Here is a 26,772-nt window from a genome sequence, read left to right on the forward strand (position 1 = left end):
GATCTCTCTATGGCTCTAGCAATGTCTATCGTTTCTGATAAGGTAGGGTTTCTGCAGGTCAAAAGACGTTCTTGGACTTTCTTCGAATAACAGTTGAAAACAAATTGGTCCCTGATGTAGATATCCACATTATTTTCAAATTCACATCTGGACCCTAATACCCTCAATGTAGCAATGAACTCCTCCACCGACTCATTGCTGGCTTGCTTGGCTTCGAAAAAATTGTGTCTTTCCAAGAGAACGCTAGGTTCTTCTGTATATTGTTTGCCCATATGAGTTTTTGCCTCCAAATAAACATTCCAAGCAGACTCATCACCATCTGGCCTAGGGATAATTGGCAGATTGTCAAATACTCTTTGTCCAGCAACACCTAAATGGTTGAATAATAACGCCATTTTCCTAGCAGGTGAATAGTTAGTGGCATCAATGGCCGCTAGGTAGTTCTCAAAAATCCGGAGCCATTCCTTCCATTTAATCTTAGGTTTGCCAGCTTGCTGCAAAAAGGGAGGTGGTTGTACAGCTCCTTGTACTGTAGCCATTGAGTGAAAGCACAGAGGATAAATAGGGATCTTCACAATCTGACAATGGTTGCCACAAAGCCTCCAACAACCCGTGGAATCCTTCAAAGGCTTTGTTCCAATGAGAAGACTGCCATCAGTAGTTTTTAGGTAAGGCTGCTGTCACTAATTGCTAGGGAAGCTTGCCAGCAAGAAGACTGCTGTCACTTGTTGCTAAGGAAACTCTGGAATCCTTCAGAGGCTTACTCAGACAGAAACAATAGTGGGTTACTAGGCAACGTGGAATCCTTCAGAGGCTTGTTCAGAGATCAGCAATAGCATGTTGCTAGGCAACGAGGCCTCTGACACTCAAACAGAAGGAAAGCAGTTTTTTTTTTTTTTTAAGGAAACAAAATAGCTGCCCTGCTATTTTAGACAAAATTAGCCTCACCGATAGCCAATGCTTCCCAGGGCTGGTTTCTTTCCTCAAAGCAGGAAGTATTCTTTCGTCTGTGGGTTCAGGAAAAACTTAACCCCACTCCTGGTACCAAAAATGTAGCGATGATCACAGTGAGACACAAGACAGTAAAAAGGTAGAAGACTGTTTGTGTCTTTTATTTCTCAGAGTAGATGAACCCACGACATGAAGCACCAGCTGACAGTAACTCTCCCATCCCTTCCAGCACTTGACAACCAACTGCCTTTCATAAGATTCCATGGAATCTTATGACACATTTGGAACATGGTGACAACAAACTATTTAAAGGCACAGCATAAAGAAACACATAATAAAACAGATACTACAACCCTCATGATTTTTTTTTCCCGTAAGATAATAAATGATGTGCGGAATCATGTGGCATGTCTTTGAGTGAGTCCTAAACACCCACGATGGAGGAGCCATAAGTGTAACATCAACATTTTTAAAACTGCTTGAAAGGAGCACCCTTTTTTTTTTTACATTTATTTTTACATACACATATGGATGAGGGAAATCATCTTATGCCCGAATGGCTGAAAGACTGAGGTCATGATTATAGGAAACCCAATTGTATCTTCCTTCCTAGTGATTTGCGTCTTCAACGGAGCAGCACACAACAGTATGGCAGTAAAAGACCTTGAAGTTTGGGTGACTGTGCTCTGTTTCAGTCAAGATGTGCATTCCTGTGACAAAGCACAACCATTTTCAACACTTGATGCTGAAAAGGGTCTTCTCTTTATTACAATTCAACTGCAAAATCAAAATTACAAGAGCTCTTGTTTTATCACGTCTATACTACCACAACCTAATCATTTTCAGGCTCCAATGAAGGAAATTCTGAGACTACAAAGGACACAAATCAATCAGTGAGAGACTGACTCAACTCGAATATTACAGCAGTTAAAGAACTTGAATGGCTCCCAGTCGAAATGAGGATAAAATCCAAATATCTGTTTATTTGAGAGTAGGTACAAAATACCCCAGAACCATAAATACGTGCTTCTGGGTGGATCTTCAGATACAGACATACATTCTTGATCAAACCACCCAATTACAATAAAAACAATAATTGTGTTTAACAGTCCGATCCTAGGCAGCTCACATTTGGAATTCATTGGATCTTCAACCAGGGAACCATGTCCTTCTTACAAACATTAAAAAAACACTGAAAACCAGTCTGTTCAAACAGCTCTTCATTGCTTGATCCCTCCCTTATGGATACCGAAGGCAACCCCCTCTTGGTTCCAACCTACTGATTATTTTAAAGCCATCTATGCAATTACTGTCTTTACTTCCTCCTTCTATTCTCAAACAGAAACTGTTAGCCCATTCCTGTTTAACCAATAAACAATCCTGCCAAATACCTCAAGATATGTTTTTAGAGAACACCTATCAAAAAGTATGATCATACACAAACTTTTAGGTTGTTTTCTTTGCATGCTAAGCACAGACTCTTGTGAGTATTTATTTCAAATCACTAAGAATTTCCCACAATACGCTCTGCGGTACAAAGTTAAACTGGAAAAAATATGAGCATTATTCCACCAGCTCAAGCTCTGTTTTCTCTCCGTATTCATGACTTTGTAAGAGTTGTAGTGAGTTTTAAAATTAAAGAATGTCCATGATTTGAAAAACTGGTGGAAAAGGATCAGGGGCATAAATAATTGAGATGGTATAATCAGATATAGATGATCATTAGCAATGAAAAGTAACAGAGTGCCCGATATATCCAAGATAGGCTGTATCTGTAATTCAGAAAGCTGGTAGATGGATTTAACCTGTTAGTTAGCTCATCTAAATCAGCTTACTTTCGTAACTTTGAAGTCTTAGATTTCAATCTGCAGTTTGATATGCACAAGTATTGGCGGGGAGCATGACAGAGCCCACACAGGGGTCCATACTGCTCCTATGGTCCCCATTAGATGCAGGATTTGCACTTTGCTAATGGTTTTGAGCATTTGTGTGGTGTGGTGGGCACCTTACATTAATTTTTAAGAGCCCCTAGACAGCTTTTTTTCCTAGACCCATCTTTTTGCATGTCAACACTGGGGTCTCTTAATGATTATCTTTTGCCCTAAACAACACATCAGTCGATAAATCTGCCAAAACGGAACCAATCTCCATACCGGTCTTTTAGAGAAAAGCACAACAAGCATGCAGCATAAATACACACAAGAACAAGCTGCAGTTGTATTTTGAAAGAAATCCAAAATCAAGACCGTCTGAATACAAAAAATAAAATAAGCATATAGCTACATTTATTATGGTTCATGATATAACCCTGCCAGGAGTTAACATGTATTTTTTTTTTTTTTTTTTTTTGCCACTGTCCTCACTTTGCACTTATCCTTCCGTTGTGAAATTTCATGAACCCACACACCTATTTCACTAGAACCAATTGATTTTTCTTGTTAGGCTTTCCTGGCGGTAAGGCCGCTTTTACACAGTCCATCATAACCAATAAAATATTTAATTGGAAAACACTTGTTAGGTCTGTATACGAACAGCTAGGGTACACGCCCCTTCAGTATCTCAAATGCCTGTGTGTTTTTATAGCAAGCATTAGCTCCCCAGTGTGCAGGGACAATGTTTCAAATAGTTCTAGACATGCTGTAACACAGGCTGGCTGCATGGCAGCAAATGCACTAGCATCATGTAGCACAGAATTAAAGAACATTCGTTCCGCTTTTACAGCAGAACTTGAAATGCATACCATCTTATGGATACTATGGTAAACAGGGTAAGATCTGAACATGTTCTAAGCAGGTCTCTCACGCTCACAGTGGCTCTTACAGCAAATCGGCTCCAGCAGTACTCTCTAGCTGTCTCCAACCCTCACCGCTGTCAGTTACTGTGTCCTGCAGGTCTAACTTTTTAAGTTCAGTTTCTACTCGCAGCCTGGAGTCCTCTATCGCTTTTAGGATGTTATCAAGGTTCCAATGAGTCCTTAAGAGGGCATCGTCCAGCCCAAAGAAATTGTCTCTTGTCCGACGAACATGGGTACAAACTGCAGAGGACTTCAACTCCAGACCGATCTCATGTACCACCTTGCGCAGGTACTGCTGGGTTTCATTCAAGCACTGGATCTCTATAAAAAGAGAATAATGGGGAAAGGATTAACTATTACAGGAAACCATGAACATGTCATTGTATTCTACCAATAAATTATAGGGAAAAACGTACTACTTTTATAGGAAAAGTCAATGTACTACAGCATGATATGGGACCTTTACTTCAAAGACTTTACACCTCAGGAAATTACTCAGTCTTTCACTTCGCAGGTCTTTGCTCCTCATGTAAGTTTTTTTTTTATTAGCTATTTAAGAGACCCAACATTATAAGTGTAAATATGGGCCAGGGAGAGGAGGTGAATAAACAAGTGATTTCCTGTTTTAGTTCAGATTTGAAATATGTACCCGAAAGATATTACAAAAACAGCTAAATGGATTTTCACCAAACTTGGCATAAAAATTTACACAGAACATGCACTTTTTGGGTTAGGCGTAAATGTGTTAAAATTTTTTGTGATAAACGTTTGAAAAACCTCCCGAGGAGAAGGGTTCACACTTTTGTATCTCTGTTTGAGATATGCAAGTAATTTACGAATCTAGACATTAAAAAAAAAAAAAAAAAGGAGATGTGACTAGATAAGGGATCTGGATGTCCCTTTTGGATCTTATGATCTAGGGCTGGAACAGTACTCACAAAAGAACATTTTCTTCTTGAGGCAGCCATTTCTGGGACCGGTCCATGTGTCCTTCAAAAGACAAAGGAACATTTATTTATATATATATATATATATATATATATATATATATATATATATATATATATATATATATATATATATATTCGATGGCATGTGTAGCTGCAGATACACATGCTGTGCACTGTTCCTGCCATCTAGTGTTGGGCTCGGAGTGTTACAAGTTGTTTTTCTTCGAAGAAGTCTTTTCGAGTCACGGGACCGAGTGACTCCTCCCTTTCGGCTCCATTTTGCATGGGCGTCGACTACATCTTAGATTGTTTTCTTTCCGCCATCGGTTTCGGACGTGTTCCTCTTCGCTCCGAAATTCGAATCGTGAAACTTAGAAAATCATCGAAATCCGTCAGTATTGTTTGCGTTCGGGACCGGTTTAGTATAAACACATCGGCACCGACATCAAGACCGCTTCGGCGGCCCTTTGGGGGTTCCGCACTTAACCGAGGCCTGGTCGGCCCAAACACACCTGTCGTCGAAGACTCATGGACCGGACCCCCTTCCGTTTCTGTCTGAAGTGTCACGCCAAGTATCCTTATACAGACCAGCATCGGGTCTGTAACCTGTGTTTGTCGCCCGAACACAGAGGATACTTGTGAGGCCTGCAAAGCTTTTCGATCCAAGAAGACCCTAAGAGATCGACGCGCAAGACGTTTGCAGATGGCGTCGAAGCCGACACAACACCTTGACGTCAAGGGGGAAGAAATGAGAATTTCCATTCAGGGTTTGGACTCGGACGGCAGCACGAAAAGTGAGTACACCTGCCCCGCCCCAGACCCAAGGTCAGATAAAGAAACAAAAGGCCTCGGGGACGCCACTGCCAGAAGGCAATGGCTCGACCCACAAAAAAGGCGGTGACCAAATACCATCATCTGCACCGAAAAAGGGCAAAATAATGCTGAAGACTTCCGACTCGGGTCGAGAAACCGGCACTGAAAGGAGTCAACATTGAGTGGTCGAGTCGAGCAAACCTCGGAAAAGCCTCTCGGAGCCGAGACCAACAGTTTCCATTGGGGTTTCGGTACTGAAAAAACTGGCTTCGGAGCCGAAAAAGACTTTCTATATGAAAGAGCAGGGGCACTAGCTCTCTCAGTGGAGGACGACTTTCTGTTGAACACTCTGGCATCCACGCATGTGTCAAAGCCTGCCAATGTTACCAGGCATGCTTAAACATGCACAACATGTTTTCCAAGAACCAGTAAAAGGAAGGGCCATCACGCCAAGGGTCGAGGAAAAAGTATAAACCGCCCCGTCAGACCCTGTGTTTAATACACAACAGCTCCCTCCGGACTCAGTTGTAGTGGGGGCTGCAAGAAAGTGGGCAAATTCAGTCGTCAGGGGATGCGCCACATCCTGATAAAGCCGTAAGTTCGACGCGGCAGGGAAAAGAGTGGCATCACAAGCGGCCAATCGGTGGCGTATCGCCAACTCACAAGCCCTCCTTGCCCGCTACGACAGAGCACATTGGGACGAGATGCAGGATATTATCCAACATCTACCAAATGAGCATAAAAAACGTGCCCAACAAGTAGTGGAGGAGGGACAGGCCATCTCCAACAACCAGATCCCATCTGCACTGGACTCTGCTGATACAGCAGCACGGACTGTAAATACAGCAGTTACCATCAGAAGGCATGCATGGCTACGAAGTTCTGGTTTTAAGCCAGAGATACAGCAGGCGGTATTGAATATGCTGTTCAGTCAACACCAACTATTCGGGCCGGAGGTGGACACCACAATAGAGAAAATGAAAAAGGACACGGACATGGCCAAAGCCATGGGCGCGCTCTATTCTTCTCAATACAGGGGAACATTTAGGAAACCAGAGTTTAGGGGAGGGTTTAGACACCAACCCTCAGAGCTATCCACCTCCCGAACAAAACCCACTTACCAGTCTCAGTACCAGAGACGGGGGGTTTTGTGGTTCCTACACAGGACAGTTCCCAAGTGGAAGAAGAAAATTTCAGCCTGCAAAGCAGACTCCTAGTAGCAAGCAGCGACTTCAATATCACACTCCCCCAACACACATCACCAGTGTGTGGGGGGGGGGGGGGGAGAAGAGTAACAAAATACCACGACAACTGGGCACACATTACCACGGACACATGGGTTCTATCAATTATCCAACATGGTTGATGCATAGAGTTCACAAAATTCCCTCCAGATGTTCCCCCAAGAACGCACAAGATGTTGGTACAACACCTAGACCTATTGCAAATAGAGGTCCAAGCACTACTAGCAAAACAAGCCATAGAAGTAGTACCCTATCACCAGAAAGGAACAGGGGTTTACTCCCTATATTTCCTTATTCCAAAAAAAGACAAAACGTTAAGGCCTATTCTAGATCTCAGAACGTTAAATCTCTTAATCAAATCAGATCATTTCCACATGGTAACACTACAGGACGTAGTTCCCTTACTAAAACAAGGTGAATACATGGCAACTCTGGATCTAAAGGATGCGTATTTTCACATACCCATTCATCCATCTCACAGGAAATACCTCAGGTTTGTAATGCAAGGCAAACATTAACAATTCAAAGTATTGCCCTTCGGGATAACAACAGCACCCAGAGTATTAACAAAATGCCTAGCTGTAGTAGCAGCAGCTCATATAAGGAGACATCACATGCACGTATTCCCGTTTCTAGACGATTGGCTAATAAAAGCCAACACTCAACACCAATGTCGAATTCACACGCAATATGTAATAGATACTCTACACAAACTAGGGTTTTCTATAAATTACCAAAAATCTAATTTACAACCATCCCAAATACATCAATACTTGGGAGCCACATAACACAAAAAGCAATTGCCACTCCAAGTTCACATAGAGTTCAATAGTTTCAAAATATAAGATCAAGCATGCAGCCAAATCAACAATGCACGGTCAGGTTTGTAATTAAACTACTAGGCATGATGTCCTCATGCATAGCTATTGTCCCAAACGCAAGACTACACATGCGGCCCTTACAACAGTGCCTAGCAAAACAATGGACGCAAGCACAGGGTCAACTGCAAGATCTAGTGTTGATAGACCGCCAAACACACTCTTCGCTTCAATGGTGGAACCCTGTAAATTCAAACAAAGGGCGGCTTTTTCAAGACCCAGTGCCTCACGCCATTATCACAACAGACGCCTCCATGATTGGGTGGGGAGCACACCACAATAATCACAGTATTCAAGGTCAGTGGGACAGTCAACAAAAACAACTTCACATAAATCTCTTAGAACTGCTAGCAGTCTTTCTAGCACTAAAAGCCTTTCAGCCCCTTCTAGTCCACAAACACATTCTTGTCAAAACAGACAATATGACAACAATGTATTATCTAAACAAACAGGGGGGGAGGGGGGACACACTCGTCACAACTGTGTCTCCAAGCACAAAAAAATTGGCATTGGGCAATTCACAACAACATTCACCTGATAGCACAATATATACCAGGCATTCACAATCAGTTAGCCGACAATCTCAGTCGAGATCACCAGCAAACTCACGAGTGGGAAATACATCAACAGATCCTACAAGATTACTTCTACCGCTAGGGGACACCAAACAGATCTGTTTGCAACAAAACAAAATGCGAAATGCCAAAACTTCGCATCCAAGTACCCACACCCTCAGTCCAAGGGCAATGCTCTATGGATCAGCTGGTCAGGGATGGAAAATGTCACTTACCCAGTGTACATCTGTTCGTGGCATTAGTCGCTGCAGATTCACATGCTGTGCACAGTCCGCCGTCTGGTGTTGGGCTCGGAGTGTTACAAGTTGTTTTTCTTCGAAGAAGTCTTTTCGAGTCACGAGACCGAGGGACTCCTCCCACTTCGGTTCCATTGCGCATGGGCGTCAACTCCATCTTAGATTGTTTTTCCCCGCAGAGGGTGAGGTAGGAGTTGTGTATGCTAGTAATAGTGCCCATGCAATGGAATGAATACGTATGTACAAAATGAAGTTTAAAGTAATATATTTACAAATGTACAAATGTTCAAGATCTACTTCTGAACGGCTACAGGCTCCCGGGGAGGCGGGTGGGCGCATGTGAATCTGCAGCGACTAATGCCACGAACAGATGTACACTGGGTAAGTGACATTTTCCGTTCGGTGGCATGTGTAGCTGCAGATACACATGCTGTGCATAGACTAGTAAGCAGTTATCTCCCCAAAAGCGGTGGTTCAGTCTGTAGGAGTAGAAGTAGTTTGAAATAAAGTTCTTAGTACAGCTTGACCTACTGTGGCTTGTTGTGCAGATAACACATCTACACAGTAGTGCTTAGTAAATGTATGAGGCGTAGACCATGTTGCTGCCTTACATATTTCGTTCATTGGAATATTTCCTAGAAAGGCCATGGTAGCACCTTTCTTTCTGGGTGAGTGTGCCTTTGGTGTAATAGGCAGCTCTCTCTTTGCTTTAAGATAGCAGGTTTGAATGCACCTAACTATCCATCTAGCAATGCCTTGTTTTGAAATTGGATTTCCTGTATGAGGTTTTTGAAATGCAATAAATAGTTGTTTTGTCTTCCTAATTAGTTTTGTTCTGTCAATGTAGTACATTAGTGCTCTTTTGATGTCTAATGTATGTAGTGCTCTTTCAGCTACTGAATCTGGTTGTGGGAAGAACACTGGTAATTCTACTGTTTGATTTAAGTGGAACGGTGAGATAACCTTTGGTAAGAATTTTGGATTTGTTCTTAGAACTACCTTATTCTTATGTATTTGAATAAATGGTTCTTGTATGGTAAATGCCTGAATCTCACTTACTCTTCTTAGAGATGTGATGGCAATGAGAAATGCAACTTTCCACGTTAAGTATTGCATTTCACAAGAATGCATGGGCTCGAAAGGTGGACCCATGAGTCTTGTTAAGACAATGTTGAGGTTCCATGAAGGAACAGGTGGTGTCCTTGGTGGTATAATTCTCTTTAGGCCTTCCATAAACGCTTTAATGACTGGTATTCTAAATAGGGAAGTTGAATGAGTAATCGGCAGGTAAGCAGATATTGCGGTGAGATGTATCTTTATGGAATAGAAAGCTAGATTTGATTTTTGCAAATGTAGTAAATATCCTACTACATCTTTTGGAGATGCGTGTAATGGTTGAATTTGATTATTATGGCAGTAACAAACAAATCTTTTCCATTTATTTGCATAGCAGTGTCTAGTGGAAGGTCTTCTAGCTTGTTTTATGACCTCCATACATTCCTGTGTGAGGTCTAAGTGTCCGAATTCTAGGATTTCAGGAGCCAAATTGCTAGATTCAGCGATGCTGGGTTTGGATGCCTGATCTGTTGTTTGTGTTGTGTTAACAGATCTGGTCTGTTGGGTAGCTTGACATGAGGTACTACTGACAGGTCTAGTAGTGTTGTGTACCAAGGTTGTCTTGCCCATGTTGGTGCTATTAGTATGAGTTTGAGTTTGTTTTGACTCAATCTGTTTACTAGATATGGAAGGAGAGGGAGAGTGGGAAAAGCGTACGCAAATATCCCTGACCAATTCATCCATAGAGCATTGCCTTGGGATTGATGGTGTGGGTACCTGGATGCGAAGTTTTGGCATTTTGAGTTTTCTTTTGTTGCAAATAGATCTATTTGGGGTGTTCCCCAAATTTGAAAGTAAGTGTTCAGTATTTGGGGGTGAATTTCCCATTCGTGGATTTGTTGGTGATCCCGAGAGAGATTGTCTGCTAGCTGGTTTTGGATCCCTGGAATAAATTGTGCTATTAGGCGAATGTGGTTGTGAATCGCCCAATGCCATATTTTTTGTGTTAGGAGACACAACTGTGTCGAGTGTGTCCCCCCCGGTTTGTTTAAATAATACATTGTTGTCATGTTGTCTGTTTTGACAAGAATGTATTTGTGGGTTATCATGGGCTGAAATGCTTTCAGCGCTAGAAATACTGCTAACAGTTCTAGGTGATTTATGTGAAACTGCCTTTGATGTATGTCCCATTGTCCTTGGATGCTGTGTTGATTGAGGTGTGCTCCCCACCCTGTCATGGAAGCATCCGTTGTTATAACGTATTGTGGCACTGGGTCTTGGAAAGGCCGCCCTTTGTTTAAATTTGTACTGTTCCACCATAGAAGCGAGATGTATGTTTGGCGGTCTATCAACATCAGATCTAGAAGTTGACCCTGTGCATGTGACCATTGTGATGCTAGGCACTGTTGTAAGGGCCGCATGTGCAACCTTGCGTTCGGGACAATGGCTATGCATGAAGACATCATGCCTAGGAGTTTTAATACTATTTTTGCTTGTATCCTTTGTGCTGGATACATGGCCTGTATTACCTTGTGAAATGTTTGAACCCTTTGTGGACTTGGAGTGGCTATCCCTTTTGTTTTGTTGATTGTCGCTCCTAAGTATTGCTGTGTTTGACACAGCAAAAGGTGTGACTTTGCATAGTTGATGGAGAAACCCAGCTTGTGAAGGGTTTGTATGACATACTTTGTGTGATGTGAACACCTTGTTAGCGTGTTGGTTTTGATTAACCAGTCGTCTAAGTAAGGGAACACGTGTATTTGCTGCCTTCTGATATGTGCAGCTACTACTGCCAGGCATTTTGTAAAGACTCTTGGAGCAGTTGTTATTCCGAATGGCAACACTTTGAATTGGTAATGTATTCCTTTGAATACGAACCTTAGGTATTTCCTGTGTGAGGGATGTATCGGTATATGGAAATACGCATCTTTTAGGTCTAATGTTGCCATGTAGTCTTGCTGTTTGAGCAGTGGGATTACGTCTTGTAATGTGACCATGTGAAAGTGGTCTGATTTGATGTAGGTATTTAGTGTTCTGAGATCTAGTATTGGTCTCAGAGTTTTGTCCTTTTTTGGTATTAGAAAGTATAGTGAGTAAACTTCTGTGTTTTTCTGTAGACTTGGTACTAATTCTATTGCGTCCTTTTGCAGTAATGCTTGAACTTCTAGTCCTAGAAGATCTATATGCTGTTTTGACATATTGTGTGTTTTTGGTGGGACGTTTGGAGGGAATTGGAGAAATTCTATGCAATAACCATGTTGGATAATTGCTAAGACCCAAGTGTCTGTTGTTATTTCCTCCCAAGATTTGTAGAACTGGCTTAGTCTTCCCCCCACTGGTGTTGTGTGAAGGGGTTGTGTGACTTGTGAGTCACTGTTTATTTTGAGGGGTTTTGGGACTTTGAAATTTTCCCCGATTTCTTTGGAATTGGCCTACTCTATATTGTCCCCAAAAACCTCCCCTTTGATATTGACCCTGGTAGGTAGGTGGTCTTGTTTGTGAGGTGTTGGTTTCTGTGGGTTGACCTCGAAACCCTCCCCTAAAAGGTGTCTTCCGAAATGTGCCTCTGCTCTGCGGGGAGTATAGTGCGCCCATGGCTTTGGCTGTATCGGTGTCCTTTTTTAGTTTTTCAATGGCAGTGTCCACCTCCGGCCCAAACAATTGCTGTTCATTAAACAGCATATTGAGCACAGCCTGTTGGATTTCGGGTTTGAACCCAGAAGTGCGCAGCCATGCGTGCCTCCTTATTGTGACTGCAGTATTTATTGTCCTTGCAGCTGTATCCGCTGCATCCATGGAAGACCGTATCTGATTGTTCGAGATACTTTGTCCCTCTTCCACCACTTGTTGCGCTCTTTTTTGGAACTCTTTGGGTAGGTGTTCGATGAAATGTTGCATTTCATCCCAATGAGCCCTGTCATATCTCGCCAAGAGTGCTTGCGAGTTGGCGATACGCCACTGATTTGCTGCTTGTGCTGCAACCCTTTTTCCCGCGGCGTCAAATTTGCGGCTCTCCTTGTCCGGAGGTGGTGCGTCGCCTGATGTATGTGAGTTGGCTCTCTTACGAGCTGCCCCCACAACTACTGAGTCCGGTGTCAGTTGTGTTGTAATAAATATAGGGTCTATGGGCGGTGCCTTATATTTTTTCTCCACCATTGGAGTTATGGCTCTGCCTTTAACTGGCTCCTGAAATATTTGTTTTGAGTGCCTTAGCATTCCTGGGAGCATGGGAAGGCTTTGATAATGGCTATGGGTGGAGGACAGGGTGTTAAAGAGAAAGTCATCCTCAATAGGTTCCGAATGTAGTGAGACATTGTGGAATTCGGCTGCCCTAGCGACCACCTGTGCATATGATGTACTGTCCTCAGGTGGTGACGGTTTAGTTGGGTACGACTCTTGGCTATTGTCCGATACTGGAGCGTCGTAGAGGTCCCATGCATCGGGATCATCATGGCTCATTGTGGTATGAGCTGGTGAATGTGTTAATGGTGGAGTTTGCGCCGGTGATGCATGAGTTGATGGTGGTGGAGAAGGTGGTGGAGTTACTTTCTTTGCCACCTTTGCTTGTGGTTGTTTGTCCCCTTGTTGTAAGGCAAGTTTCCTTTTCATCTTGATTGGGGGGAAGAGTGGTTATCTTCCCTGTCTCTTCATGGATGTACAGCCTCCTTTGAGTGTAGTCAGTCTCTACAGCTTGAAGCTGTTCCCCGAATGTATGCAATTGGGTGTTTAGTCCTTGTTCCTCTGTATAGGAACTAATTTTCGTTTCCGAGACTTTTTTCGGTACCGAACCCGTTTCGGTAGGCTTTTTCGGTTCCGAAGAAGTTTTCTTTAATTTCGGCGTGGTATCTCGGTGCCGCTGTCTCTGCGCCGAAGTTTCTCGGAGCCGGTCTCTCGGCTCAGAGGTTGCTGTGTGGCGGTATCACGACCGGAGTCGGATGACTTCGACACCAGCATGCCCTTTTTTGGTGCCTTGGCTCGGTCACCTAATTTTTGGGTTAAGCCATGGCCTGTTGGCAGTGGCGTCCCCTGGGCTTTTGTGGATTTTTCGTGAGTTTTAATTTTCGACGTCTTACTCACGGTTGTTATGTCTTCGGCGTCGGATTCCCCCGAATCCGACTCGTGGATTGAGAATGCTCCCTCTTCGTCCTCGAACCGTTGTTGTCCTGTCGGCGTGGACGCCATCTGCAATCTCCTGGCTCTTCGGTCTCTGAGCGTTTTCCTCGACCGAAACGCGCGACAGGCTTCGCACGTATCCTCCTTGTGCTCGGGGGACAGGCACAAGTTACAGACCAAATGTTGATCCGTATACGGATATTTATTATGGCATTTAGGACAGAATCGGAACGGGGTCCGTTCCATCAGTCTTGAAGTCGCACGCGGTCGGGCCGACCAGGCCCCGACGGGGGATCGAAATTACCCCGAAGGGCTACCGGAGCTCTTCAATATTCGGTGTCGATTTGTTCTAACTAACTCGATACCGAACGCAACAATACCGACAAATTTTTCCGCGATTCTGACTAACTTTCCGACCCAAAACACGGAGCGAAAAGGAACACGTCCGAACCCGATGGCGGAAAAAAAACAATCTAAGATGGAGTCGACGCCCATGCGCAATGGAACCGAAGTGGGAGGAGTCCCTCGGTCTCGTGACTCGATAAGACTTCTTTGAAGAAAAACAACTTGTAACACTCCGAGCCCAACACCAGACGGCGGACTGTGCACAGCATGTGTATCTGCAGCTACACATGCCACCGAACATTGGCTTACGCTCCCCCCCCCCCCTCCCGCTCATTCCTTTCCTGGTCAACAAACGGAGTCAAAACAAACTCAAACTAATACTCATAGCACCAACGTGAGCTCGCCAAACGTGGTACACCACACTGTTGGACTTCTTGGTAGTACCGCACATCAAACTACCAAACAGACCAGATCTGTTAACACAACACAAACAACAGATCAGACACCCCAATCCAGCATCGCTCAACCTAGCAATCTAGCTCCTGAAGTCTTAGAATTTGGCTATCTAAACCTTTCAAATGAGTGTATGGAGGTCATTAAACAAGCAAGGAAACCGACAACAAGGAATTGTTATGCTAATAAATGGAAAAGGTTTGTTTTCTACTGCCAGGCAAATCAAATCACGCCGCTATAGGCCTTCATACAAAACACTGTGAGTTACTTACTACACTTACAAAAAGCAAATCTCGCTTTTTCTTCCATCAAAATTCATCTCACTGCAATATCTGCAGATTAAACATACAAAGTCGCTTTTTAGAATCCCAGTTATTAAAGCCTTTATGGAAGGACTAAAAAGAATCATACCTCCAAGAACCCCACCAGTACCTTTGTGGAATCTTAATACTGTACTTACACGACTCATGGGTCCACCATTTGAACCCATGCATTTTTGTCAAATCCAATTCTTGACCTGGAAAGTAGCCTTTCTAATAGCCATCACTTCACTACGAAGAGTTAGCGAAATACAGGCGTTTACTATCCAAGAACCCTTTATACAAATACACAAACATAAAGTGGTTCTCCGTACAAATCCACATTTTTTTTTTTGCCAGAAGTCATATCACCGTTTCATCTAAACCAAACAGTTGAACTCCCAGTCTTCTTTCCACAACCAGACTCAGTAGCAGAAAGAGCACTGCATACATTAGACATAAAAAGAACACTAATATATTACATAGTCAGAACAAAAGCATTTAGTAAAACTAAACAATTGTTCGTAGCTTTCCAAAAACCCCATGCCGGTAACCCTATATCCAAACAGGACATAGCCAGATGGATAGTCAAATGTATTCAGACCTGTTATCTCAAAGCTAAGAGGGAATTACCCATTATACCAAGGGCACACTCCACTAGAAAGAAAGGTGCCACAATGGCTTTTCTAGGTAATATACCAATGACAGAGATTTGTAAGGCAGCCACTTGGTCTACACCCCATACATTTACTAAGCATTACTGTGTAGATGTGTTAGCAACACAACAAGCAACAGTAGGACAGGCTGTATTAAGTATTAAGAAAATTATTTCAAACAACTTCAACTCCTACAGGCTGACCACCGCTTTTGGGAGGATTACTGCTTTGTAGTCTATGCACAGCATGTGTATCTGCAGCTACACATGCCATCGAACGGAAAATGTCACTTACCCAGTGTAGGAAGTTGGCTCTGTATGTACTATTTCAAAGTAAGAAATAGAGTGCACAGAGTCCAAGGGTTCCCCGTAGAGGTAAGATAGTGACAAAAAGAGATAATTCTAATGCTCTATTTTGTGTTGGTGTGGTCGAGCAGTAGGCTTATTAGAGGGTAGTGTTAAGCATTTGTTGTACACACACAAGCAATAAATGAGGAACACACACTCAAAGACAATTCCAGGCCAATAGGTTTTTATATAGAAAGATATCTTTTCTTAGTTTATTTTAAGACCCACAGGTTCAACATTTACAAAAAATACTTTAAATGAAAGGTATTTCACTCAGGTATTTTAGGAACTTTGAATCAACACAATATCATGTACAGTTTTGGCAAGAATGGCAATAAGCTATTTTAAAACTAGACAGTGCAATTTTCAACAGTTCCTGGGGGAAGTAAGTATTGGTTAGTTTTTCAGGTAAGTAAAACACTTACAGGGTTCAAAGTTGGGTCCAAGGTAGCCCACCGTTGGGGGTTCAGGGCAACCCCAAAGTTACCACACCAGCAGCTCAGGGCCGGTCAGGTGCAGAGGTCAAAGTGGTGCCCAAAACGCATAGGCTTCAATGGAGAAGGGGGTGCCCCGGTTCCAGTCTGCCAGCAGGTAAGAACCCGCGACTCCGGAGGGCAGACCAGGGGGGTTTTGTAGGGCACCGGGGGAGACACAAGTCAGCACAGAAAGTACACCCTCAGCTGCACGGGGCGGCCAGGTGCAGTGTGCAAACAGGTGTCGGGTTCGCAATAGGTTTCAATGGGAGACCCAGGGGTCTCTTCAGCGATGCAACCAAGAAGGGGGGGGGGGGGGTGGGGGCTCCTCACGGGAAGCCACCACCTGGGCAAGGGAGAGGGCCACCTGGGGGTCGCTTCTGCACTGGAGGTCGGATCCTTCAGGTCCCGGGGGCTGCGGGTGCAGTGTCTTTACCAGGCGTCGGGTTCTTTGAAGCAGGCAGTCGCGGTCAGGGGGGAGCCTCTGGATTCCCTCTGCAGGCGTCGCTATGGGGGGGGGGGTCAACTCTGGCTACTCACAGGGTCGCAGTCGCCGGGGAGTCCTCCCTGTAGTGTTGGTTCTCCGCAGGTCGAGCCGGGGGCGTCGGGTGCAGAGTGGAAAGTCTCACGCTTCCGGCGGGAAACGTGTGGTCTTTAAAAGTTGCTTCTTTGTTGCAAAGTTGCAGTCTTTGTGGAACAGGGCCGCTGTCCTCAGGAGTGCTTGGTCCTTTTAGATGCAGGTTTTTCCTCTGAGGCTTCAGAGGTCGCTGGACCCTGGGGGACGCGTCGCTGTTTTTCTTGAAGTGGGGAGACAGGCCGGTAGGGCTGGGGCCAAGGCAGTTGGTGTCTCAGTCTTCTCTGCAGGGCTTCAGGTCAGCAGTCCTTCTTCGTCTTCAGGTTGCAGGAATCTATCTTGCTTGGTTCTGAGGGCCCCTAAATACTCAATTTAGTGTGTTTAGGTCTGGGGGGGGGGGGGGGTTAGTAGCCTATGGCTACTAGCCCTGAGGGTGGCTACACCCTCTTTGTGCCTCCTCCCTGAGGGGAGGGGGGCACATCCCTAATCCTATTGGGGGAATCCTCCATCTGCAAGATGGAGGATTTCTAAAAGTCAGAGTCACCTCAGCTCAGGACACCTTAGGGGTTGTCCTGACTGGCCAGTGACGACTCCTTGTTTTTCTCATTATCTCCTCCGGCCTTGCTGCCAAAAGTGTGGCCAGAGGGGGCGGGCATCTCCACTAGCTGGGATGCCCTCTGGCGCTGTAACAAAGGGGGTGAGCCATTGAGGCTCACCGCCAGGTGTTACAGTTCCTGCGGGGGGAGGTGAGAAGCACCTCCACCCAGTACAGGCTTTGTTACTAGCCACAGAGTGACAAAGGCACTCTCCCCATGTGGCCAGCAAAATGTCTGGTGTGTGGCAGGCTGGCAAAACTAGTCAGCCCACACAGGAAGTCGGGTATGTTTTCAGGGGGCATCTCTAAGATGCCCTCTGGGTGTATTTCACAATAAAATGTACACTGGCATCAGTGTGCATTTATTGTGCTGAGAAGTTTGGTACCAAACTTCCCAGTTTTCAGTGTAGCCATTATGGTGCTGTGGAGTTCGTGCATGACAGACTCCCAGACCATATACTCTTATGGCTACCCTGCACTTACAATGTCTAAGGTTTTGCTTAGACACTGTAGGGGCATAGTGCTCATGCACCTATGCCTGCACCTATGGTACAGTGCACCCTGCCTTAGTCTGTAAGGCCTGCTAGAGGGGTGACTTATCTATGCCATGGGCAGTGTGAGGTTGGCATGGTACCCTGAGGGGAGTGCCATGTTGACTTAGTCATTTTCTCCCCACCAGCACACACAAGCTGGCAAGCAGTGTGTCTGTGCTGAGTGAGGGGTCCCCAGGGTGGCATAAGACATGCTGCAGCCCTTAGAGACCTTCCCTGGCATCAGGGCCCTTTGTACCAGGGGTACCAGTTACAAGGGACTTACCTGGATACCAGGGTGTGCCAATTGTGGAGACAAAGGTACAGGTTAGGGAAAGAACACTGGTGCTAGGGCCTGGTTAGCAGGCCTCAGCACACTTTCAAATCATAACCTGGCATCAGCAAAGGCAAAAAGTCAGGGGGTAACCATGCCAAGGAGGCCTTTCCTTACACCCAGTGTACATCTCTTCGTAGCATGTTGCGCTGCAGATTCACATGCGCCCTCCCACCTCCCCAGGAGCCTGTAGCCGCTTTAGTTGCATTTAAGTTGTATAAATGTAAATAAATATTCCTTTACTACAAACTATGTACATACATATCTACTCCATTGCATGGGCATCTTTAGTATCCTTATTCTACCAACTCCTACCTCACCCTATGCGGGGAAAACAATCTAAGATGGAGTCGACGCCCATGCGCGATGGAGCCGAAAGGGAGGAGTCACTCGGTCCCGTGACTCGAAAAGACTTCTTAGAAGAAAAACAACTTGTAACACTCCGAGCCCAACACTAGATGGCAGGAACAGTGCACAGCATGTGAATCTGCAGCGCAACATGCCACGAACAGATGTACACTGGGTAAGTGAGTGACATTTTCCATATCTCACACTTATCCAGTGTACATCTGTCCGTGGCATGTAGTGCTGCAGATTCACATGCTATGCATTATTCTGCCATCTAGTGTTGGGATCAGTGTTTTTCAAGTTGTTTTTCTTCGAAGAAGTCTTTTCGGAGTCACGGGATCGAGTGACTCCTAGTCTCAGTCATCATGGGCATCGACTCCGTTGTTAGGTTGTTTTCCCGCAAAAGGGTGCAGGAAGGAGTGATGGAGTGTAGTAATATAAATGTTGTATAGAAAAAGTAAGTAAAACTAGATGTCCATGTAAATGTATATACATAAGTACAAATTATAAAAACTGCAATGACTACAGGCTTCCGGGGAGGAGGAAGGGTGCACGTGAATCTGCAGCACTACATGTCACGAACAGATGTACACTGGGTAAGTGACATTTTCCGTTTGATGGCATGTCTAGCTGCAGATACACATGCTATGCATAGACTAGAAAGCAGTTCCTCTCCCCCAAAAAAGGTGGTGGCTAGCCTGAGGAGTTGTTTGAAATAATGTTAAGACAGCTTGACCTACATTGGCCTGTTGCGTTGAAAATACATCTACACAATAATGCTTTGTAAATGTATGTGGTGTAGACCATGTGGCAGCTTTACGTATGTCTGCCATTGGTATGTTTCCTAAAAATGCCATAGATACACCTTTTTTTCCTAGTGGAATGTGCTTTAGGTGTGATTAAAAGTTGTCTTTTTGCCTTAATGTAACATGTTTGTATACATTTAACAATCCATCTTGCTAATCCCTGTTTAGAGATAGGATTCCCTTTATGTGGTTGTTGAAAAGCAACAAAAAGCTGCTTTGTTTTTCTGAATTTTTTTGTTCTATCCACATAGTACATGAGAGCTCTTTTAAGGCAAAGAGTGTGAAGGGCTCCTTCTGCAATTGAATCTGACTGTGGGAAGAAGACTGGTAATTCCACTGTTTGGTTTATGTGAAAAGGTGATACCACCTTCGGCAGAAATTTTGGATTGGTTCTAAGTACAACTTTATGTTTGGGTATTTGGAAAAAAGGTTCTTCAAGAGTGAATGCCTGTATTTCACTAACTCTTCATAATGAAGTAATAGATACTAGGAAAGCAACTTTCCAGGTTAAGAATTGAATCGCACATGGGGTGTGGCCAAGATGGCGACGTGAGAAGACGCTCAACAGAGAGCTCCGCTCACGGCCTGCAAAGATCCTGAAACTATACGTTACCAGGACACCCTAACTCAATCCACGGAGTGTCTGGAGCACCGTGACCCACTACACACCAGCGGGCCTGTCAGCAGCAACGCACGACATCGCTAGCGTGATCCAGCCCTGGCCTGAGCCGGCTGCGGAATAGAGGCCGCAACCGGGAGCTGCCGAAATCCTACGTGTCCTGGCGCCTGGGGTTGGAGACGACAGCACCCGACAACAGGAGGCACCCGAGGTGAGAGGTCGGCGCGGGTGACGAACCGGTGATGCAGCCCAACGTAGCCGACCCTCGCTGAAGAAGGTCACCGAGCCAGGAGCAATCGCGGAGACGCCGCGAGCTAACGGACAGCGCGGGCGTCAGGCTGGGGCATAATCCGGCAACCCCGATTCAAATGGGGGCATAGAAACGGACTACCAAACCCAGCAACATCAAGGTGACCTGAGCTGCAGAGACGAGGCGGCGAGCATCCCCAGAGATAAATAAAGCACAGAGACTGAGCGCCGAAAATAACAGCGTCGGGACTTACCTGCTGCGCGGACCAGTCCGCGAGAGACAAAAGATGCCAAAGCGCCTCTCCACTGCACATGGGGCAGGAGAACACACACTGTAACGCGTGGACTTGAAAAGAAGTCACCTGGCCTGGGGGCCCTGAAGCAACCTCCCAGAGCACCACATATCAGGGAATCTAAACAGTACACGCTGCCTCGGCCTGCCTAGCCACATAGAGCCAGTCGGGTGCTTCCTCTCCTGTGACCGCCCGCCCCACAACTGGTAATCCTGAGCAGGCCCCCCTCTGGAGGACTCTCCAGGGGCGCCCATGTAAAGGTAATTACTCACATGTGCCAGCGCACCGAGGGCTAATACAAACTGAAACACCTGTGTTGACCCGAACTGGTCGCTCGACGATCCGGGACTGATCCACAGTGCACACATGCAATAGCGTAAGCCATCCACCTAGCCCTATAACTAATGCACAACAAGCCTAAAACGTGCACAACCATGGTGAAACCGAAACCCCGAGGGGCCAACTCGAAACTAGACCCATAGCCCCATCACTGGAAACAGACACAGAATCAAACTCAAACGCTTTGTGCAAAGTAACAGAGACATTGGCCGCCCACTCCACACAAATTGCTAAAGTGTTGCAGGCGGTACTCGACACCAGAACATCACTAGAGGGCAAGATAGATACAGTGGTGGTGGAGGTCAACATCCTCCGAATGGAACATTGGAAATTAGCAGACAGGGTCACTACAGCAGAAACAACCCTCGAAGCGGCCTAACCTGATATCGAAGACATGAAACTCCGTCTGCAGCACCAGGAATCTGAAATACTGCAGCTGCATAGGCGGGCGGATGAAGCAGAAGGCCGCTCACGCCAAAATAACGTGAGATTCCTAGGGTTCCCGGAGCGGATTGAACTTCCAAACGCGGAAATATTCCTAGAACGCTGGCTCAAGGAAACCATATTAACACAAGTGACCTCAACTTTCCTGTCGGTGGAACGTGCAGATCCGATCCCGGGGAGGTCCCCCCTCACCCAGGAGCCCCCCCTTGTCCATTAATAGCGAGATTCTTAAACTACCGAGACAGAGATCAGGTTTTGAAAGGCTTCCACACATCTGGTCGAATAGATATAGAAAATGCAAAAATCACGGCTTACTCGGACTACACAGCCGAGGTTCAGCGTAAACGCACCACCTTCTACACAGCTAAACAAGTACTGCGAGAGAAAAACTACTCATACTCCCTTATGTACCCGGACAGATTACGCGTGGTGGATGGTGACAGATCTCATATATTCCCGACCTCGGAAGATGCATGGACCTGGATACACGCAAAGGGACTGGCAGACCCCACCGCGGAAACTCAAGACCAAAAGGAATGGTTAACCCAGCAGCCACGACAAAAGAAAACATCAAAGTCCAGAGCTGAGTCGCGCCCAACTAAGTCACAAGCAGCGGACAAACAGGCTCAAGCCTTAAAGGTGGTAAACAGATTCTTGTGCATACGGTCACAGCCCAATCAAGACACCAGCATCACGGACTCAGAGAGTAGTCAACATGGCCCATCCACATCACCTCTAATCTCCGGCCCAACATTTACCCCACGATCGGCAGATGATCTCTAAAATAGAACGTGACAGCTGCAACCACAAACTCATGCGTCCTCACTAATGCAAAATCACACCAAGGATGCACACGTCCAGCCTGCCCAAGTGATAGTGGCGATCGAATAGACTCTGCTGCTCACTGACAATCACAGACCCCCACAGAATGCAAGCAGAGGACACACTACTTTACAATCCACTACAATACGCGTGTAAAGGCTCCAGAAAGTGCAACACAGAATCCAAGATGGGGGATGACCACATCTGTATGGGACGGAACTCAGGAGCTGTCTTGGACTATACATCAAACACCCCCCCCCAACCCAGTTGGGTTACCGAATGGACCTAGATGGGACCAAAGTTCTTAGTTGCACCAGTTGTGCCTGGCAGCTCACAGTTAGATTAATGTGAGTTGTAATATATCTTCTTCTTTCTATCTTCCCCCAACATGCTCTAAATTGTTTTGCACTATAGAGGTGGAGGTGGGCGGTGGGGGGCCTGGTGTGCGACTAGCTTACTCCAGGGGCATGCAATACACTATACCACAAACCCCAAGCACAATGATGACATATAATATAGTAACCTGGAATGTCAGGGGCCTGGCCTAAACCACTAAAAGGCACAGAATACACACCTACCTCAAACATCATAAGATACATATCGCTATACTCCAAGAGACACATGCAACCGCACAAGAATTGGGCGAAATTGGCAAAAACTGGTCAGGCATGATATACGGTACTAAAACCTCAACATACGCGAAGGGAGTATTAATTTGGATTGCCTCGGGTGTTCCCTATGCAGTCCAAGGCGTGCATATAGATAGCAATGGCAGGTACGTCTGCCTGTTCGGAGAACTAGAAGGCAGACAATTAGCAGTAGCCGGGATATATGCGCCAAACACGGGTCAAGGTGAGTTCTTTCGGACTACATCCACACAGATCTCAAATGATCCGTCTATACCTATCATTTGGGGGGGGGGAGATTTCAACAGTGTCGTAGAAGTGTCAATGGACAGATCCCATCCCCCAGTGAAAGGCGCCCAGAGCAGGAATCTGTCTCGAACGCTGGGAGCCTGGATTCAAGAGAGGGGATTACAAGATGTTTGGAGATGTTTACATCCCATTGATAAAGAATACTCCTTCTACTCACCGGTACACCAGCTCCACACACGGATAGACTTGCTGTTATGCTCAGCCACGCTAACACACATGATACAAAGCGCATCCTACATGGCCAAAACCCTATCAGACCATAGTCCCCTAATCGCCACACTAAAGTGGGGCAAACAGCCAACACGCATCCCCACATGGCACATACAACCCACCCTATTGCGAGATCCCCCTTCCAAGACAAGCTAGCAGATGAAAGAAAGTCCTACTGTGCAATAAACGCTAAGACGGCCGCATCACGCGCGATAGAATGGGACGGACACAAGGTTGTCATGAGAGGCATATGCATGTCAATGGCGAGAGGGGTCCGACGTTCATTAACCCTAGAATTACATGATATCGAAGGGAAAATACGAAATATGGAATGCGAAATGGTTTTGGGCGAAGTCAACAGCGACAAAATAAATAATCTTAAAAAACAATGGAGTAAAACTGAAACCCGCCTGCGAAAATTCGATTACCGACGTTATACAGCGCTTCTACATGCTGAGGGAGACCGTTCCAGCAGAATGCTGGCTTGGTTAGTAAAAGGGACGCAACAATATGACCCCATAAATGCCATTCGACACGACACGGGTACGATAGTAAATACGCAATCAGAGATTAATGATGCCTTTAAGCAATATTACAGCACACTATACAAGGCTGAACTAACCCCCACACACGTTACAATTAGCAGAGTTTCTCTGAAATGCCCCGTTAACAAGTCTACAGGCAGAACAACTAGCGGACCTAGATAAACCCATAGAAAGGGAGGAGATACTACAGGCATTAAAGCAACTAGCCCACAATAAAGCCCCGGGGATAGACGGGCTACCAATTGAATATTACCAGACTTTCCAGTCACAGACACTCACGCCATACCTCACAATGTTACAGGAGGCATACGAATTAGGATGACTCACAGACTCACAACGCGAAGCGACAATCGTAGTCCTACATAAGAAAGGCCGTGACCCTTTGGACGTCCGTTCCTACCGACCCATATCACTATTAAACTCAGACTATAAGTTACTAGAGAAGGTGCTGGCTAACCACCTCCTACCATTGATGACTACCCTGATACACCCAGACTAATACGGTTTTATACCCGGACGTAATACCTTTGCCAACATTAGGAACTTACTACGCTTAATGGCTGAGAACCCCGAAGCAGACCACTCCTGTGTAGCAGTCTCACTAGATGTTGAGAAAGCTTTCGACACACTGGGTTGGCCCTTCCTGATGGCAACTCTGCATATAAATATACTAGCCCCAAAGCACGGGTCAAGACCGGTGCCATCATCTCAGAGGAATTTGAAATAGGTAGAGGCACACGCCAGGGCTGCCCATTGTCGCCATTATTTTTTGCATTAGCAATCGAACCCCTAGCAGCGAGATTGCGCAACAAAGCAACAAGATGGGGTATCCCAGACAGAGAGGAATTCCGCATCGTCTCCTTATATGCAGACGATGCATTAATATACCTACGCAATAACACCGAATCCCTAACGAACATTCTACATCTCCTTAATATTTATGGTGCCTTATCTGGCCTACGTGTCAATTGGGCCAAATCATGTATATTCCCCATGCAGCCACATCCAGATCCACGTGACAATACTATCACTGGCAATGATCTAAAATGGGAACACACAACTTTTAAATATTTAGGAGTACATATTTATCACAGCGCCTCCGATTTAAGAGAAGGTAACCTAGACAGGGCAATCAGGTCAATAAAGGGCTCCATACCCTTCTGGTGTTCACTACCTCTCTCGCCCATGGGCAGAGTTGCCTTTGCCAAAATGATTGTGCTTCCTCGACTAGGCAGAGTTGCCTTTGCCAAAATGATTGTGCTTCCTCAACTATTGTACTACTTCGCTGCACTACCACTTCTACTGCCAAAAACCTTCTTCACACAACTAACCAAGCTGCTGACTGAACTGATATGGGCTAACGGACGCAGGAGAGTGGCCATGACCAAGATCTGTCTCCCAGTGGAGAAGGGTGCCCCACAACGCAAACTCTATTACGCGGCAGCACAATTGCATTGGATTCTGGCCTGGTTACAAGACCCCCTCAGCCCGGAGAGTCGCAAAGTGAGAACACGCCTGGGTCGCTCAGACATGCTGGGTTGGCTCATCGGACGCGAGGCTCCCTCACCTCATAGCAATGTTCTGATAACCGTAGCTGACCGCATCTGGCGCTGTTATGTATCAAGGGGTGCCCATACGCCACCATTTTCACCCAAGATCCCATTACTAACTATACCAGGAATAGATAAACTACAGGGCAGACCGGGCCTCACTTTATGGACCACAAAAGGTATTTGGTGACTTGTTCGCAGACAATCACTTTATCTCCTACGCAATGCTAACGGAAACATACACCCTGGGACCGGGCGAGTTTATGCACGGGGCACTAAAGTGGCTAATACGCAAAATATGGGGCTGCGGCAGCTCAGAACCACCAACATCACCCACTCTACACGAATTGTTGATGGGCGCCGACACACAAGCAAGCATCTCCTGGATATATATAACACATTACAGGCCTGTCCAGAAGGGGCACAATCGCAAGCCAAGACCAGATGGGACAAGACCCTACAAACACCCCTCACAGCGCAAGCATGGTCCATGGCCCTCACAACCACACAGGAGATATCACGCAATGCCCGCTTCAGATACACCCAACTCAATTACCTACACCAGACATACCTAACCCCAATTCGCATAAAATGCATGTTCCCACAGGCTACCTCTGAGTGCCCAAGGGGCGGAAATACAGAGGCAGACTTCTACCATATGACCTGGAACTGCCCACCGCTACTTCGTGTGTGGCACAACACCACAAAACAGATTGCTACATGGTCGGGATTACCTCTGACCCCCACACCCGAATCCTGCATATTAGGTATACGCCACAGGCGTAATAAAGACAAACAAAAACACAGATGCGCAGATTTAGCGTTTGTCATGCTTAAGTGGCTCATCGCAACACAATGGAAGTCACCTAGCACCCCAGACATGCACAGATGGACCAAAGGCCTGACACACTGGACTAATGCGGAGATACAAGTATTGCGTACACTCCGGGACATCGGGGTTGAGGGCGCAGACATATGGGACACCTTCCTAGATCAGTTGCAGGAAAAAGATGACACACGCCCACCTTAGACTGCTGGCACAACTCTCACTCAAAATAAAAAAATAAAAAATAAAAATGCCACACCAAATGAACACAGGAAGCGATCGACCACACAGACCAACAAGCCGCACATAACACAGGTAACAACTGAGAAAGCGCAAAGCCAAAATAGGTGAATATGGGGCCACGAATGACATACTTCTCCCTCCCCACTTGTCGGCCCCCCCCCCCCAAAGAACAACAACGATGCCCTATGCCCCGCCCGCCGCATCTCCTGTGCCCCGGCGCATCTCCTTCCTCCCCTGACCGCCAGTAGTGAGACTCTTGGATATCCTACAGAGCAAACCTCCATCCACATCAACTCCCTCTCTATCTCCCTCTACACCCCCATACCC

The 26,772-nt window shown here is 45.8% G+C and overlaps 1 protein-coding gene across 3 annotated transcripts in view; it reads right to left on the minus strand.

The window, feature by feature from the left end:
• Positions 1-1,908: 1,908 nt before the first annotated feature.
• Positions 1,909-26,772, minus strand: part of TRUB2 (TruB pseudouridine synthase family member 2) — a 91,688-nt gene continuing 66,824 nt past the window's right edge. For all 3 annotated transcript variants that reach the window (XM_069241442.1, XM_069241440.1, XM_069241441.1), the window contains one exon: positions 1,909-4,066. In XM_069241442.1, coding sequence (XP_069097543.1) covers positions 3,768-4,066 — 299 coding nt within the window. In that variant the 3' untranslated portion in view covers positions 1,909-3,767. The remainder of the gene's footprint in view (positions 4,067-26,772) is intronic.

Source organism: Pleurodeles waltl, chromosome 6 (assembly GCF_031143425.1).
Source record: "Pleurodeles waltl isolate 20211129_DDA chromosome 6, aPleWal1.hap1.20221129, whole genome shotgun sequence".
Taxonomy (NCBI): domain Eukaryota; kingdom Metazoa; phylum Chordata; class Amphibia; order Caudata; family Salamandridae; genus Pleurodeles; species Pleurodeles waltl.